The sequence below is a fragment of the Mus caroli genome, unplaced genomic scaffold (genome assembly GCF_978045245.1).
Source record: "Mus caroli unplaced genomic scaffold, Mus_caroli_1 scaffold_1, whole genome shotgun sequence".
Taxonomy (NCBI): domain Eukaryota; kingdom Metazoa; phylum Chordata; class Mammalia; order Rodentia; family Muridae; genus Mus; species Mus caroli.
Window position 1 is genome coordinate 31,175,257 of NW_028227256.1, and position 16,116 is coordinate 31,191,372.

The window sequence follows — 16,116 nt, forward strand, 5'->3', positions numbered from 1 at the left end:
CCCTCCATCATAAGATTACTTGCTAGAACGTTCCTTTAAGAAGATATTACTTGAGAAGTATGAAGTGACCGCAGTTGCTGCTGTTCAGTTAGCTCTCGTGGCAGTCCGTCCTGTCTGAGTGGACAGTAGGGCCTTCAGCTAGATCATCACTAGACATGGCGGGGGTGAGGCTCCATTGGGAAAACAGCACTGTGGCTCTGTGTGTGAGCTGTCAATGGTGGCGGCAGCTCTTAGGAAAACCCTCTTGTCAACTGAATTTTTCTATCCTGAAAATGTGTGTGTGCTCTCACCATTCATGACTAGTGTTTAATACATCGTAGTTTGTCCTGCTTTCTCCAGCAGTGGGAGTAGAACTGCTGGAGTAGAACATAGAACAAATATAAGGTGAAAGTTGGGTCAACTTTGGTTCACAAACTTGACTTTTTTTAAATGTTAAATCTAGGTGTAGCTTTCCCTGTGGTCACAAGCAACACAGATCTCAACATACTACAAATAATACAGTAATTAACTCGAACCAGAATACAATAAGCTGAAATCACAAAGATGATAAGAGTTCACATTTACACGTAATCAGCTAGCTAGCGCACATTTTTCCGTGGTGCTTCCTGCTTCTAAGCTGCAAAGGGCCCATTTTATTGTCTTTATTTCCCATTACGCTTTAAGATGGGGTGAGTACGGTGATGATGTGATGTCATTTCCCCCCTCCACGGCTCTCACTTTGAATGCTGGAGTTTAGTAATGAATTATCTATGAATTTTTTTCACAATGCACTGCCTATCTGGAGCTAAGTTTACATGTTCCGCTCGGCCTTTCATAAGATGGGGATAACACTGTGCTAATTATTCAGCCTAAAGAGGGCCGAGTTAGGGCCACTCTTTATGAAACATTGTGTAAGGACCTTACACTGTTTGGAGAAAAGTACCCCCACACACACCCAGATTTCCTGGAAACTTTACCACTATTACTTTGGGTAGGTGGCATTCTGTGTTTCTAAGGTAGTGGGAGTGTGAAAATAGGACCCTTGATCTCCACCTCCTCCCAGCCTCAGAGTCAGTCCTGTGGTGACATGGTAGCTGGGGTACATTTTGTGTGTGCTCGTACACCTGAGCATCACAGACTCGTGTGCTTGTTGAAACATTTCAGTTCTGGACCATGACAGTGGATGTCAGTGTCACGATGTTGGTGGGTATTCTATAACTAATTTTTCTCTGTGAATGTCTGTAGACATGTACTTTTCAACTTGGCAGTGTGCCCACGCTGAGCTGTGTCTAGTAATCACTGAATGTGAGTTCTGGCTGTGAATGTAGCTTACTTCAGCTTACAGGTTTATAAAATAACTTCGGAATGCTTAAGGTACAGAAGTTCTCCCACGACATTTTTTGTAAAATTACCCCACAGCTACTTTCTTTGCTGGAGGGTCAGGCCAGCCACATTTTGTTCATGAATGATTATGAGACTTTTTTTTTAAAAGTCTGACTGCCTCTGTAATTACCTATTTTTCTGGCAGTGTTGCTTTATTTCATAAAAGAATGGATAGGGTTTATTAAATAATTCTTGTCATTTCTGCCCAAAAAGGCTAAGGTTTGGCTCGCTGAACTTTAAAAAAAAAAAAAAACAACTGTTTTTATAAGAACATTTGTTGAGCAGATAAAAATCTGTATCTGTGACTTTATTAAATAACCAGTCCGTTTGGAGGCGTTCTGCTTGCCTGGGCCTTGCATTAATCTCAAGAGGTCTGTGTGAATATTAGTAACTACAAATATTCATGTCAGCAGTGTTGGGGCGAGGTACCCGTGGGGGTCCTTTAATGTGCAGACTAGTCGGTTTTGAAATTGGCCTTTAAAGAGAAATGATAAAACACTCAACTTCAAAGTGAGCCTGTTGGTCCTGCTTAAACTGATTCGCGACGGCAGGAGAGTGGTTCCAGCTGAAGGACAGGGACCTGGCCACCCCCACCCCCACATCCTCCACTTTGAGTTGGCAGTCCAAGCCAGTGGTGGGAATGGCTGTTCCTGCGCCGCCGCCGGTGTCGGGTTCTGCTGCGGCTGCGCTGCCCCTCCGGGATATCTGAACCCAGCTGCCCTCTCCCAGATGCAGACCCCGGCCTGCTCCGCGCTGATGTCACCAAGCTGCTGCTTTACAGCCTCGAGGTTCCTCCCCCTGGAACCGCCCTGGGCTGGGGAAGAGGCCGAGTTGGGCAGGATGACTGTGAAGTTAAGTCACGGGAGGGCGGAGCAGCGAGCGGAGCGGAGCGGATCGAGCGGATCAGGTCGATGCCGCCGGGGCTGGGTGTGCTGCGCGGCCCCGCTGCCCCGACGCAGCCCGAGCCCCGGCGGGAGCGGCCGCAGCCTGCCCGGCCATAGGGCAGCGGCTGGGGCTTCAGCTGGATGCCAACTGCCTGTGCCACGGAGGAAGCCCGGAGTTTGAGCTGCAGCCACCTCAGGTGGAATAAGCCTTCTTCAGGAAGATCAGATAAGAATCTTGGGGGGAAAATTTTTATTTTGAAAGAGAAACTTGTTATAGTAAGCCATGCTTTTTGACTGTTTACTTTAATGGTTGCTGGATTTTAATGCCCCAGCTCTTTTCTCTTGGGTAATTCTGGATAACCTCAAAGAAGCTTAAGATGAGAAGAAAAAAACTGCCTTTTGGATCTAGCTTATTTACGTATGGCTCCTCCTCCCAGCTAAGAGAAAAATCTTAACTTTTTTACATCAAACTTATTTTTCTCCAAAGAACCATGCTGTGCCTTCTGATCTGAACAAGAAGCTATTTATCTGTAAAGGACATGGAGTTTCGCAGTACATCTTTAAGTGGATTACAGTCAGCCAGAGTTCTGCCGAAATTAACATCCAGCCTGTTGAACCGCTTGCTCATTTGGAAATTTTAATCTGGAAACCTCAAGCAAAATTAGAGTACAATGAGAAGCGGACTCACAGCAGAGTCTCTCGGGCGTTGAAGCCACGGTTAGCTGTGCGCTTGTGTGTGTGTGCTTGGGGCAGAGTGAAAGGGGGCATTCACGGAATTTCAGGAGGTGGAGGGAGCTGAATGCTCTGTCTTGGTGCACGTTACTTCTTAGAACCAGGTTAAAGGGTAGCTTCGTTTTCATAGATGCACTGCTCCTAACCGTCAGCACCTCAGGCAGGCAGTATGCCTCACTGTTTACCCTTTCTGGATGTGTCACGGCCCTGCTCACAGATAGACCTTGGAAAAATGCTTCACCGAATTCCTTCCTCTCGGTGTCAAAAGCTGCGATATTTGTTTTGACTGTCTGCAAAATGGGGAAACCACTCAGCAGACCAGACTGTTTACGCCAGAACCCTCCATGCGTAGGGAAGGGCGAAGAGGAGGAGGACCTGAATATCGAGGACTGTTACGTCCCACAGAGGTCCATCTATGACACCGTGAGGCTGAACGAACAGATAGACTCTGGGTCCAAAGGCAGCCTGTCTTCTAGGCATTTCACAGACCGGACTTTACCCTACAGCCACAGGACACTGGACGTTAGCTCTCTGTGCTCCAATGGTGCCCTTTCTTCTTCCAGCATATTTGAGCTGAGAGGTCGGGAAACGAGCAAGCTAGATGAAAAGATGATCTTTGATGCCCTCAAACTAAACAGTGACGTCATTCGAAGCCCAGGTTTGCCCAAGCCCAAGTCTCAGGCAGAAAAGAGAGAGCACAGGCGGTCCTGGCGGATGTTTGTCCCTGCCAATTTTATGGATTATGCAAACAAAAGCGAAAGTTCTTTTGTGGAGCCTTCAGACTCGTCAGATGCTGTCACGAAGGCCAGCAAGTGCAGATGGGGCACCAACTCTCAAACTTCAGAAGAGGAGGACTCTGGCTTATGCAGCCCCCCAGCTGAGAAAGAAGAAAAGCCAGGCATTGCTAGTGGAGAGCAGCCACAGATTAGAAGCCTGTCCTCTGCTGAAGACATTCATACCTCAGAGCAAGATAGGCCATTTTTTCCTGCTGATTCTGTCAGTGAACAGAAAATCCCACTGCTCTCTTGCAGAAGTGCCCACCCCAGTGACAACCTCCAAATGATTCTGCAGGATGCCTCTCCACTCAGGGGGGGCAAGTGTGTGAACGGTCAAAGGTCACTCCATGGTGAAAGCGGTTGTGTGCAGAACCCGCTGAGAGAGAGTACGAAGAGCAGGGCATTGGTTGTGCCCAGAGATGGGGCTCACAAGTGGATTTCGAACTCTGAAGACCAGGAGAAAACTTTGAGACAAGGGGAGTCCCAAACCACAGCACACAGTAGGGAATGTAGGAGGGAGCCCCTTGTGGACTTACACCCCTCGACCACAGACCGCCTGAGGGAGCAGCAGGGAGACTTTGATAGCACAGTTTTGGTAGAAAATGTGATACTGTTGGCACAGTATGATTCAGAAGGGAGCACCATGGCGGCTAAGGGGAACCTAGAGCCTCCTTTCTCTACCCAGAAGATAGAGGTGACCCAGAAGAAAAGCCCAAACCAATTCATACACATAAAAAAGGAAACAGGGCCCCAGAAAACAGAGGCCCAGGTGGGATCGCCGGACACCGTCTGCAATGGCTTTCAGTTGGTACAGGTAATGAATGGGATTGAAAAACCTTGCTAGCAGCCGCTTGTGGCTCTATTTCAGAGTGGTCAACAATGATTTTAAAAATAGTCAAGTGCGGACATTCACCGTGGGGCTGTGAATCGCACCTCGCCAGATGCCAGCATCAGATAAGTCCATTGGTTAACAGATGAATTAGGGATTGTTGATGATCCTTCCCAAATGTGGTGGTGCAGACAGTGGCTGTTGAGGGTCATTCAGAATTCCCCTCCCCCCTCCCCATTGTTAATTTAGGTTCACGGCAGGTTTTTGCACAAACTGTGGTTTAAAAAACAGTGCCATGTGAGGGCAGTTGTATTGAGTTTATTAAGCAGCAACAGGCTTAGTCATAAAGGTACAAACACAGTATTGTATTGTTGTGGCCTGAAAAGCCCTCCACCCAGCCAGTTTACAGGAGCCCTGCACAGCGAGGAAAGCTTTTGTGTTTTCCGGACACTGTAGACCCTAACTCTTCGGAGTTGCAGGTGAGGGAAGAGAGTAAAGGGTGCAGCCTCGTGATAAGTGGAGGTTGTCTCTCTAGCCTGTAATTTTATTCCTCCCCACTCGGATTCAAGTGCAGCTATTCTGGTGCTCTCCCGCGGCTCCCCTGAGAAACGTCACCTCACAGTCAACCTTGTTTTATTTAAAAGATCTCTGTGTTTGTGTTCTATGAGCCTGTATGTATATGTGAGGGAGGGGCGCCTGACTTTATATGTATTTGTTACCACTAAGAGATAAGGAATGTAAACAATATCAGAGTTCTGCTGGTTCTTCGTCCCGCTGTCCACACCTTTCTTTCCTTGAGCATACAGCAAACACTCTGCTAACTTAAAAAAGTTTAGCAAAATGCCTTCTCCCTGCAAGACGTGTTATGGCTCATGTATAGAATTGATCTTGTTTTGTTGTGGTTTATCCTAACTTAGCGGGTAGCTGTCTTCATTTTGAAGGATTTTGGAAAATGATCACTGGCTTACGCAGACCTGCTCTGGTACAAACCCTTGATGTAGCCAAGATCGGGGTTGCCGATGGCTTACTAGAACGTCGTACGAGTAACAGTTTTGTCCTGAAAACTGAGGGAAAGAAAAGGTTTTCCCCAAAACGTCATATAATGTACCAGAGATGTAAGAATAGGGCCATTTTCTTGGCCCTGTGCATAGCTCTTTGTAAGTTGTTGAACATACCCGGAGCTCCTACTCAGCTTCTGGAAGTGTTAACTTAGAACGTTCCACAGAAAGGAAACAGAATGGCCGTGCCAAAGTCTTCAGTCACTGCCCGTGGCAGTTTTCTGTTGACACACTTAGTAAATTATACCTTTTTGAAAACTTATAACAATGGCTGAACTTTTCTTCTCGGCAACTTAGGGCTTTGCCAACCTCATTGCATCCAACTAATTTCTTATCATTGCTCCTTTGACATAGAAACCCTTAGCCAGCGTGGGAAGGTCAGTGTACATTTTCAGTGGAAAAGGCAGCTTAAACTTTTTGTTACCAGGGGACATTCAGAGGAAACAGTGGCTCGCTTGTTTGCTATTTCCAATGCATTTGTCCTTATAGTAAAAGTAGAACTCCCCAGCATGCCAGACACTGGGCCAGGGTCTGGGGAGTCGGCTCCTTGGCCCCTGTGTCAACTACCCAGCATGCTAAATACTGGGCCAGGGTCTGGGGAGTTGTCTCCTTGGCCCCTGTGTCCTTCACAGCTGCTTTCCAACCTATAATTTTCTCCTGAGGTGTTTTTTAAACTATATCTGTCTCTGTTAGGTTTCCTTATGATCTGTTTGCATAACCATTAGTTATTTTATGGTGTGCTTCAGTATAATGACTCAGAGCCCCAAACTTTATTTTACCTTCCTATCTGTGGAAAATATCATTACCGAGTTAAAAATCATCGATTTTTTTTCCCATGACATTCTCCAGGCCCAGCATTATAAATATTTGTATTATCCAAGGGACAAATTGGTGTGTTACCATCAGGGTTACCTGTAAAGCAGTTGATAGCGTCCTCCCAAGACAGTTGTATCTTTTCTGTGCTGATACCAATTCAGCAAATAACTCTTGAGTACATATTACTCTCCAGGTACAGATCCAGGGCATAGAACTGTAACTGTCATCAGCAAAAGAGTGATTTCTGTGCTTGTGTTCAAAAGTGAATTTGCATCTTAATCTAATGTAGTGCATCCTTCATACCTCACAGGCGACTGAGAAGCCACGCGTTGGATAGGGTGGACAGAAGATAGAGTACTAGGGAGCTGTCAACAGCAGATTCCCAGATAGTAGTGGACAAAGAGAAACCAGAGGTGCTATGCAGCTGACGTCTGGATCCAGATCCGGGCATGAGGGGCCTGTGTACAGGGCCCTATCGTTTCAGTAATGCCTGCCTCCACAGTTTTTTCTGTGTCTTTAGTGTAGGGTTTTTCTCCTCCATCTATACCTATAGCTAGGAGGTTTGGTCTTCTCATAGTGTCCCAAAGCTTGCTCATGTTCAGTTCATATTCATATATATATATGTGTGTGTATGTGTATGTATGTGTATATCTATATACATATATGCCACTGACTTTTACTGAATGATTAATTCCTCTCCCTCGCCTCAGGAACCCCTGCCCCGTCTTCTATGTGTTCCATTCCGTTGGCAAGGCTTCCCACTAAGACCTTTAAATGTGACCCACTGATTGTCTTAGTTACGGCTCACTGCTGTGAGCAGATACCATAAAGGACAACATTGAATGGGGGCTGGCTTACAGGTTCAGAGGTTCAGTCCATTGTCATCAAGGCAGGAACATGGCAGCATCCAGGCAGGCATGCTATAGGACGAGCTGAGAGTTCTACATCTTCATCTGAAGGCTGCTAACAGAATACTGAATTCCAGGCAGCTAGGATGAGGGTCTTAAAGCTCACACCCACAGTGCCATGTCTACTCCAACATGGCCACACCTCCTAATAGTGCCACTCCCTGGGCCATCACACTGATTTGGGGTTGGTTTTTTCCCCCCCATCATCATTTCAATTTGAATTTTCTCAAGCAATTCTATGTCTTTATTGGATCCTACTTTCGTATTTTGGGAATAAGCTCACTTCCTTTTGATTCAGCTCTTTGTTTCTGTTCTTTGGGGTACATGCATATCCTCTTTGAGTTCTTCGACCATAGTGAAATGATTCTGTCAAATTCTTCCACTCTAGTTCTTCCCAGGAGTTTTTACTGGGAGCCATACTTGGATTGGTGATCTTGGGGGAAAGACATTTTACATGGTTGGTTTGTTTTTGTTTGTTTTAAATCCGTCTTGTTTCTGCACTACAACTCATGAGCCTGACAATGGTGAGTTGAGTGGTTCTTCCTTGTTTTATGTTCGCAATCCAAGTCCCTCTTCTTTCAGCGGAGGTGGTTCAGTGTTCAGGAGAGGACTATGTCCTGGTCGGCGTGAAGCATGATTTCCCTCTGTGGAACTGATACTCATGGCCAAAGGCTCTAAACTTACTCTTACTCTCGGGGTCAGGTACTGTTCCCGGTCAGCTCTAGCACCTCCTCTCTGGGTCCACCAGGTGCATACGGGTCTTACCCTGTGTCACCTTCCACCTTCTGCTAGGTCTACACCCTCTGCTGTGGTGCTTATGGAAGTCCCCATTTGCCCTGTGTCCACGTGCCTCTGCTTTTCCATTTGCCGCTGTTGGATTTTGGCCCCTTGGGCAGACGTGTTCTTGGCCTCTTGACCTACATGGTTGTGTTGCCATTGAGTCTACACTTCTAAAGTGAGTCTCACGCTTCAGCAGCCAGCTCTCCACACTGCACTGATCTTCACGAGCCCCCATGGGAATTCCTTGACCTAGGGAGCATCATCTCACCATTTGCTCATCAGTGGTTCTTTTGCATGTTTTTATCATCGTTAAATTGTGATGATAGGAAATTTCATTATGCTCATCTTGGGTTTGTAGGCAATCTTCCTAAATGTATGTAGAATATGTAATTAGATGCCACAAGTTTATATTTTGTACCAACAGTTCACGTCAGTGACAGTTGCTGGCTTCAACTACTTAATAAATAAGCACGTAGTCTTTACCACTGGTAGTCATTAAATGCTAATAATTCTCACAACATGGTTCTCCCAACCTGCAGGTATTCCAGAAAGAAGAAATCGAACCCTTGCAGGTGAAGCAGCAGGATGTGAACTGGTTAGGCCAAGGCCTTATTCAGAGCGCAGCTGCAAACACCTGCACTCAGGGTCTGGAGCGTGACCTGGACAGTGTCAACTCGCGGTGGAAGACTCTCAATAAGAAGGTACTTGCTCAGTCCCTTCCCTGTCAGTGTTCGTGACTAAATAGTCATGGTCGTAGCCACCTGCCCAAACACGGTGCTTCTTCTCGTGTTGTACACTAAGTGGCCCTTGGCAATCGGCATGGGACACAAATGAAGGATGTTTGTGAGTGGAGACGGGATTTCTCCCACCACCATCCCAACCTTGACAAAGATGTAGCTGCAGACCCAGCCAGTATGCCGGAGGCAGCCATCGTGGACGGCCCTGCGTTGAAATGGCCTCCTCATGCTGTGGTAGCTTATTTGCTTCTGGGACTCCCTGACTTGTGGGGATGCAGGCTCCCTGTTGTGTTAACCTTTCTTGGGGAAATGTGAGTGAATGCCCATTCACCCAGATGGGCACTGACAGCAGACCAGCATGGGATTCACTGAAGTCCACCTTGATGAGCCCAGTGAGTTTATTGGGTTTATTTATTGGCGTACAAGTGAGGGGTTACTTACTAGAGTGTGGGTGACCGCCTTCACCCCCCTGAATCACCACGGAAAACCCATCCCATCATGGATGGCATTAAGCTTTAACTCCTGTACAGCTTAGCATCAGCCAGGACCGCTCGCAGATAGGAGATGGGAGATGGAGTAATAGCAGGAAGCCCAGAGTAGCCTTCCCTAGAAAGCCCGGAGTAGACTCTGCAGCCCTCCCTAGAGTGTCAGTAGCTCCATCACCATACACCTGGCTGCCACTCTGTCACACTTTGCTCTGCTTGGCATAGCGACAGTGGCAAGGTATAAGACCAACATCTGGCTATGAACAGAGGGAAAAGCACCATAGGACATATGTGGGTGCTCTGTGTGAGCATGCATGCAGACATACACACACAGAGACACACACAGACACCGGGAGAAGGAGGGTGTCTTAGGATTTTACTGCTGTGAAGAGACACCATGACCAAGGCAACTCTTATAAGGACAACATTTAATTGGGCTGGCCAGCAGGTTCAGAGATTCAGTCCATTATCATCAAGGCAGGAACGTGGCAGAAGCATGGCAGCATGCAGGCAGGCATGATACAGGAGGAACTGCGTTCTACATCTTGTTCCAAAGGCAGCTAGCGGAAGACTGGCTTCCAGGCAACTAGGAAGAGGGTTTTAAAGCCCATGCCCACAGTGACACACTTACTTCAACAAGGCCACACCTCCTAATCGTGGTATTCCCTGGGCTGAGCATATACAAACTATCACAGAGGGGAAGGGAAAGTGTGGCTAAGTTAGTCATAATCGTGAGGAGTAGTATCAGGTGGACAGATTTCTTGTTTGTTTGTTTCTTTCTTTCCCTCCCTTCCTTCCTTCCTTCCTTCCTTCCTTCCTTCTTTCTTTCTTTCTTTCTTTCTTTCTTTCTTTCTTTCTTTCTTGAAATAATCAAATAAGTTGAAACACTGGAACTTCACAGGTGGCTCAGCGAACATCCCAGCTGCAGGAGGCCCTGCTACACTGTGGAAGGTTCCAGGATGCCCTGGAGTCCCTGCTCAGCTGGATGGCAGACACAGAGGAGCTTGTGGCCAATCAGAAGCCTCCGTCTGCTGAGTTCAAAGTAGTGAAGGCCCAGATACAGGAACAAAAGGTAAGTTAGTGATGCCTTTATTCAGTTTCATAGAAAATCTTTAAAATGACAATCAAAGTGTGCCTCCCTGTTTATACTAACAGGATGTCACAGTAACAGGTTCCTGCTGCTTTCCATACTGTCAGCTACTCAAGCAGCACTTGCTGATTGCGTATTCTGGTCAAGGTGTGGGTCTAGCTGCAGGAGATACAACCCTGAATGAAGACAGTGAGAGTCCCCCATTGAACATAAAATCTAAAGGGAAAGAGAGGCTGTGGAAAGCCAGCAAAGTCCATGTGTAACCTAGAGTGATCTCAAAGCAGGGATGAGGGGAGGATATAGCTGTGACAGGGCCAGGGCTAGGGGCAGGAAGTACTGGAGAAGAGGAATCCCGTGAGCAGCTCTAAATAGAACAGGCAAGAATCGCTTCACTGGCTGGGTGGCACTTGGACAGGAATATCGTTGTTGCCTAAATACATGAGATCTCGCCACGCGAATTGTATAGAGTAAATACTGGCAGGTTCTCGGAGTTGAGGGGAGTGCAAAGGGCTCAGATCCTCTGTTCACGCGCCTGGGGACATGCTGCTGTATGTCCTGGTGCTGATAGACAGAGGACTGCTTGAGACAACATGTGCAGTTGGTGGTGTAGTAGTCAGACATGGAACACTGAAGGACATTTCCAATGATGGAGCAGCTGTGATTTGAAATGACACATGGAAAAAGGCATACTGTGTGGCCCTATATATTGTATACCTCAAAATTGCCAAAAGACTTTAAATACCCACAACACAATACCAATTTTGAGCAGAGGAACTACTAGCTATGTTAATTAGTTTGATTACATTGTTTTCCAGTGTACACATGTACTTAAACATGACACTGTAGCCCATAAACTATTTGCTAGTTTAAACTTTAAAAAAAAAAGTCTACATTGGCCTCAGGTTTTTACCAACTTACTGCTTCCTTTAATTCTGCATTACACATTAACACTCTCCAAATTCCCTGAAAACTTCAGCCAATTAGGAAGTGGTGGGAAAAATAAAGCCAGGCCTCATGGCTCAGGCCTGTAATCCCAGCTCCTCAGCCGGTGGAGGTAGGAGGGTCCCAAGTTCTAGGCCCATAGGAAGACAGCCTAGTGAGCAACTCAGAGGGAGCCTGTGTGGAATCTAAAAGCGGAGAAGAGGCTTGGGGACATGGCACAGTCATAGGACAGTAGCCTAGAATGCAGGAGGCTCCAGTTCAGACTCCAAAACCAGACAGCAAAAAAGGAGGGTTAAGGCAACACCCTGGAAATCCCATGCATCGGTGTGGCTTTAATTATATAGCTGCTAACATCAACGGAGTTATTCTCCCAGGGACAGTTAATAATGCACAGTCAACGAAGCCCATTTACTGACTTTGTCTTCTTAATTGCCAAAGGTTTCTCTATTCCAGCTCACCAGAAGTAACTCACTTGGGCCGGCAGGCTAGCTCAGTGGGTAAAGGGCTTGTCACCAAGTCTGACAACCAATCCTCAGACCCTACAGGGAGACGTAAAGGGCCAACACTCGCAAGCTGTCCTCCTGCGCACGTATACACACACACACACACACACACACACACACACACACACGTGTGTGATTTATAGACCTCACATTGTTTACATGATGCCCTGAACTGTGTCGAGAATATCCATGATCCTTTCCCTTGGGAAATCTGTATTCCCGTTCCTTCCCTCCTCCGTGGTCTTAATCTCAGTGTATGCCTGTAGCATGTTACTTTTGGGTAAGTGTTAAGTTGTTACTCCTTAGCGGTCATCTGCCAGGATCAGAGTAAGCAAGCAGAGGCCTGGCAGGGTGAGCTCCTGCGTCTGGTTGCTGGAGCACGCACTTACTACGTGTGCAGTTGACTTGCTTTGATTAGTTAGGGCAAGGTGACCCTGAGTCTGGCACTCAGCTAGATTTGGACTGAATTTCCTTTTAACTGCTATGTCCTGAAACCTTAGTCCTCTTGGCAGTTCTTAAGAACCCAGTGCACCCACACTCTTCTTTTTGGGTGTCTGAGGGCTCTGCTCAAGTTTCCATCCTCATGGGGTCCTCAAAGTGCTTCTTCCAGGGAAAGCCAGGAGCCTTCTGTCCTGCAGGCATGGTCTGGTATTAACCTGTCTGCCTGAAATGCATTGCCTCACGTGAACCGGGGTTTTGATTGACGGGAGTCTGTTCTTTTGGCGGAGTCAATAACTGCTGGATGCTTAGGGCAGCCCTGTTTTATGAAAGTGAGGAGGGTGTTGTACTTTTCCCATGGTTCAGTCTGCTTATCCTACATGCATCTTCTGCTCCGTGATTGTGTACAAAATCTATCACAAAGATTACAGTGACCTGGGGCTGGAGAGATGGCTCAGCGGTTAAGAACACTGACTGCTCTTCCAGAGGTCCTGAGTTCAATTCCCAGTAATCACATGGTGGCTCACAACCATCTGTAATGGGATCTGACACCCTCTGCTGGTGTGTCTGAAGACAGCTACAGTGTATTCATATACATTAAATAAATAAATAAATAAATCTTTTTTAAAAAAAAGATTACAGTGACCGTATCAGTAGGGGTTGTCTGTTGTCAAAGCCACACCTCAGTGTCTGACATTGCAGTTACTCAGCCAAACGCTCTTTCTGTTTATTCTTTGGAGGCTTTTTTTAAAAATGACATTTATTTATTTATTTATTTATGTGCCCTGCGTGCGTCTTGGCGTGCATGGGCCAAAGGACAAGTTGCAGGAGCTCCTTCTCCCCTTCCACCTTGTGGGTCATGAGGGTTGGTGGCAAGCCACCTTGACCTGAGGCACTCTCTCACTGCCCCCAAATGAATTATTTTTAAAACCCCACTCCTCATTTTTCCCATGTCTATTCATGCGTATGTATGTATGTATGTATGCATGCATGCGTGCGTTCTATCTTATATTTATTTAAACATTCTTCTGCCTTTTAAAAACACTGCATGTTTTGTCTGAAGCTTCTGCAAAGACTGCTGGAAGACCGGAAGTCTACAGTGGAGGTGATCAAACGAGAAGGAGAGAAAATCGCTGCTTCGGCAGAGCCTGCGGACAGAGTGAAGCTCACGAGGCAGCTGAGCCTCTTGGACAGTAGATGGGAAGCACTCCTGAGCAGAGCTGAAGCAAGGTACCTAGCGGTGGCATGCTCAGGGCTGTAGGCTGGGGTAACGCTTGCCTTTACGTCCATGTCCTCCGTGTCTGTTCGTCCCGGGGCTGTGGTGCACCGGTCCCCGTTCTTCTGATGTCCTGTGGCCACCAGCCGCATCCCTGCTCATTAAGAAAGCATTTTCCCTCGCTGGTAATTCGTTCGTTTGTGTGAGACACAGTCATTCGCTACCTACCCTGCGTAAGGTACAGAGCTAGGTGTTAGCTTATGAGGATGAGCTAGACCGGTCACCTCTGTCCCCAGACAGGTGCAGATTAACAGACTCAAAGTCGATGGGAAATGAGGACAAGAGTGATGCTTTGAAGTAAAGATGCAGGGTATGATGGGAGCACATAACAGGAAGAAGTTTGGAGACAGGGAAGCAATGTCCATGATTTAAGAGAGGAGTTGGTTAGAAAGGAGTGAAGTGGCCAGTGGTCCTCTCCCTCTGGGAAAGAGAGAGGGCTAGACTGTGGCTTTTCCAGGCTCTTGCTCTCAGTTCTGTTATTACAGAGTCGCAGCCAGTGTAGCACCTCCTGTCTGCCATGATACTCCGACCGGGAGTAGCTACATGCAAGAGCAGCCAACAGAGTGATCAGGCAGACAGTAAAGCAATTCCCGCCTCTGCAGTCGTAGACTGAAGGGGGAAGGCCTTTAACTGTTGCATGCTAATAGTTTAGAATACGATGACATGGTGTTTGATGCCACACACCTTTACTGCCAGCACTCAAAAGGCAGAGGCGGGTGGATATCTGTGAGTTGCAGACCACCAGGATCTACACAGCATCCCAGGCCAGCCAAGGTTACGTAATGAGATCCTGTCACACAAACAAACAAACAAAAAATGGAAATTGTATTTTTTTTTGTCCCTGCTTCCAGTTCTATAATTCCTCTTAGCTTCACGTGAAGCTCCCTTCCCAGAGCATATTATTCCCTTAACAAACAAATCAACCTGTCAGGAAGATAGGGCAGCAGCTAGACCTCAGCACAGGACTCTCAGTCAGGAAGATAGGGCAGCAGCTACACCTCAACACAGCTGTGACTCTCAGCTTGGCTGATGAATCCGATGCCCTGCTGTGGGCCAGCACAGTCAGGAGCCTGAGAGGAAAAAGGCAGCAGGGACAGGGTGACTATAGCCAAGTGATTCTGAAAGTGCTCCACCTATTAAATATATCTGAGCTGTTGACATTTAAGCCCACAAAGTAGTAACTGTTGCTTTTGACAAATGCACTTGATACTGTGTAATGTAGCAGTCACGGTTCTTCGAGTTTTAAAATCCACTTTTTGACCATCTTGTTAGAAATAGCTTCAGTGGCTGTCGCTTCTATCGAAATTCATATTTGAAAGTGCTTAATTATAGCAAGGCCAGTCGTAAGATGTGTCTCCAGCAGTGCTTTTTGTCATTGTTTTTATTGCTGCTGCCTTTAAAAATGGTTATGATTGACAGGCATATTCTCAGCGGAGGTGGCTTTCACCCTCCATGATGTTCAGGAACAAGGATATCTTCTTTAATTTTATTTAGTGAGAGCCATTTTAACATGCCCTGTAGATGTTCGTAACTTATAGCCCAGCCTTAGGTGACTTCTGGGAAGCCGTGTTCAGTGTAGGTAGTATAGAAGGTCTGACTGAAGATCTCGTTTGGCGGTTTTACACGTTCTCCACACCTAACTGACCTCCATCTCGACAAATGTATAGGAACCGTCAACTGGAAGGGATCTCAGTGGTAGCTCAGGAGTTTCATGAGACCCTGGAGCCACTGAACGAGTGGCTCACAGCCGTAGAAAAGAAGCTGGCAAACTCAGAGCCCATAGGAACCCAGGCACCAAAGCTGGAGGAGCAGATTGCACAGCACAAGGTAAGAAGTGTCGCGTACCCGCGACTTGTGTTTGTTAGATTATGCATAATTGTGAAACTAAATTCATTTTAAAGATCATCCTTTGGTTCTGTTTACGTTTTTCATTTGTCCACCCCTTTCAGTTTTGTTCTATTTCGTTGTCTTCCTTTTTTAAACTTTGTTTAGGTCTTAGAAGATGACATCACCAATCACAACAAACAGTTGCACCAGGCCGTTAGCATCGGCCAGTCCTTAAAGGTCCTCAGCTCCAGGGAGGACAAGGATTTGGTGCAGACTAAGCTAGACTCCTTGCAAGTGTGGTACTTTGAGATTCAAGAGAAAAGTCACAGCAGGTCTGAGCTCCTCCAGCAGGCCCTGTGCAATGCTAAGATTTTTGGGGAAGATGAAGTTGAGCTGATGAACTGGCTGAATGAAGTACATGGCAAACTGAGCAAGCTCTCAGTCCAGGATCACAGCACAGAGGCACTGTGGAGACAGCAGGCTGAACTCAGGGTACCTTCATTTATTTCTTTTCTTTTGTTTCTTTCTTTTTTTTTCTCATTTCAGTTGTTATTAATTTTATCTATTATTATTGGTTATATATTATTTCGTGTCCATTATGATTTGTGTGATTCATTGAACTCACAATAGACTTTTTCTCATGTGTACACGATACCTTTAGTGACGTGAGATT

At 46.6% G+C, this 16,116-nt stretch overlaps 1 protein-coding gene across 25 annotated transcripts in view; it reads left to right on the forward strand.

The window, feature by feature from the left end:
• Window positions 1-16,116, forward strand: part of Dst (dystonin) — a 396,685-nt gene that overhangs the window by 325,046 nt on the left and 55,523 nt on the right. For 19 of the 25 annotated variants that reach the window (XM_085836145.1, XM_085836168.1, XM_085836161.1 and 16 more), the window contains 5 exons: window positions 8,685-8,846; window positions 10,269-10,439; window positions 13,404-13,570; window positions 15,284-15,443; window positions 15,609-15,935. In XM_085836145.1, coding sequence (XP_085692271.1) covers window positions 8,685-8,846; window positions 10,269-10,439; window positions 13,404-13,570; window positions 15,284-15,443; window positions 15,609-15,935 — 987 coding nt within the window. The remainder of the gene's footprint in view (window positions 1-8,684; window positions 8,847-10,268; window positions 10,440-13,403; window positions 13,571-15,283; window positions 15,444-15,608; window positions 15,936-16,116) is intronic. The other 6 variants (XM_085836174.1, XM_085836176.1, XM_085836191.1 and 3 more) reach the window with 1 other exon arrangement.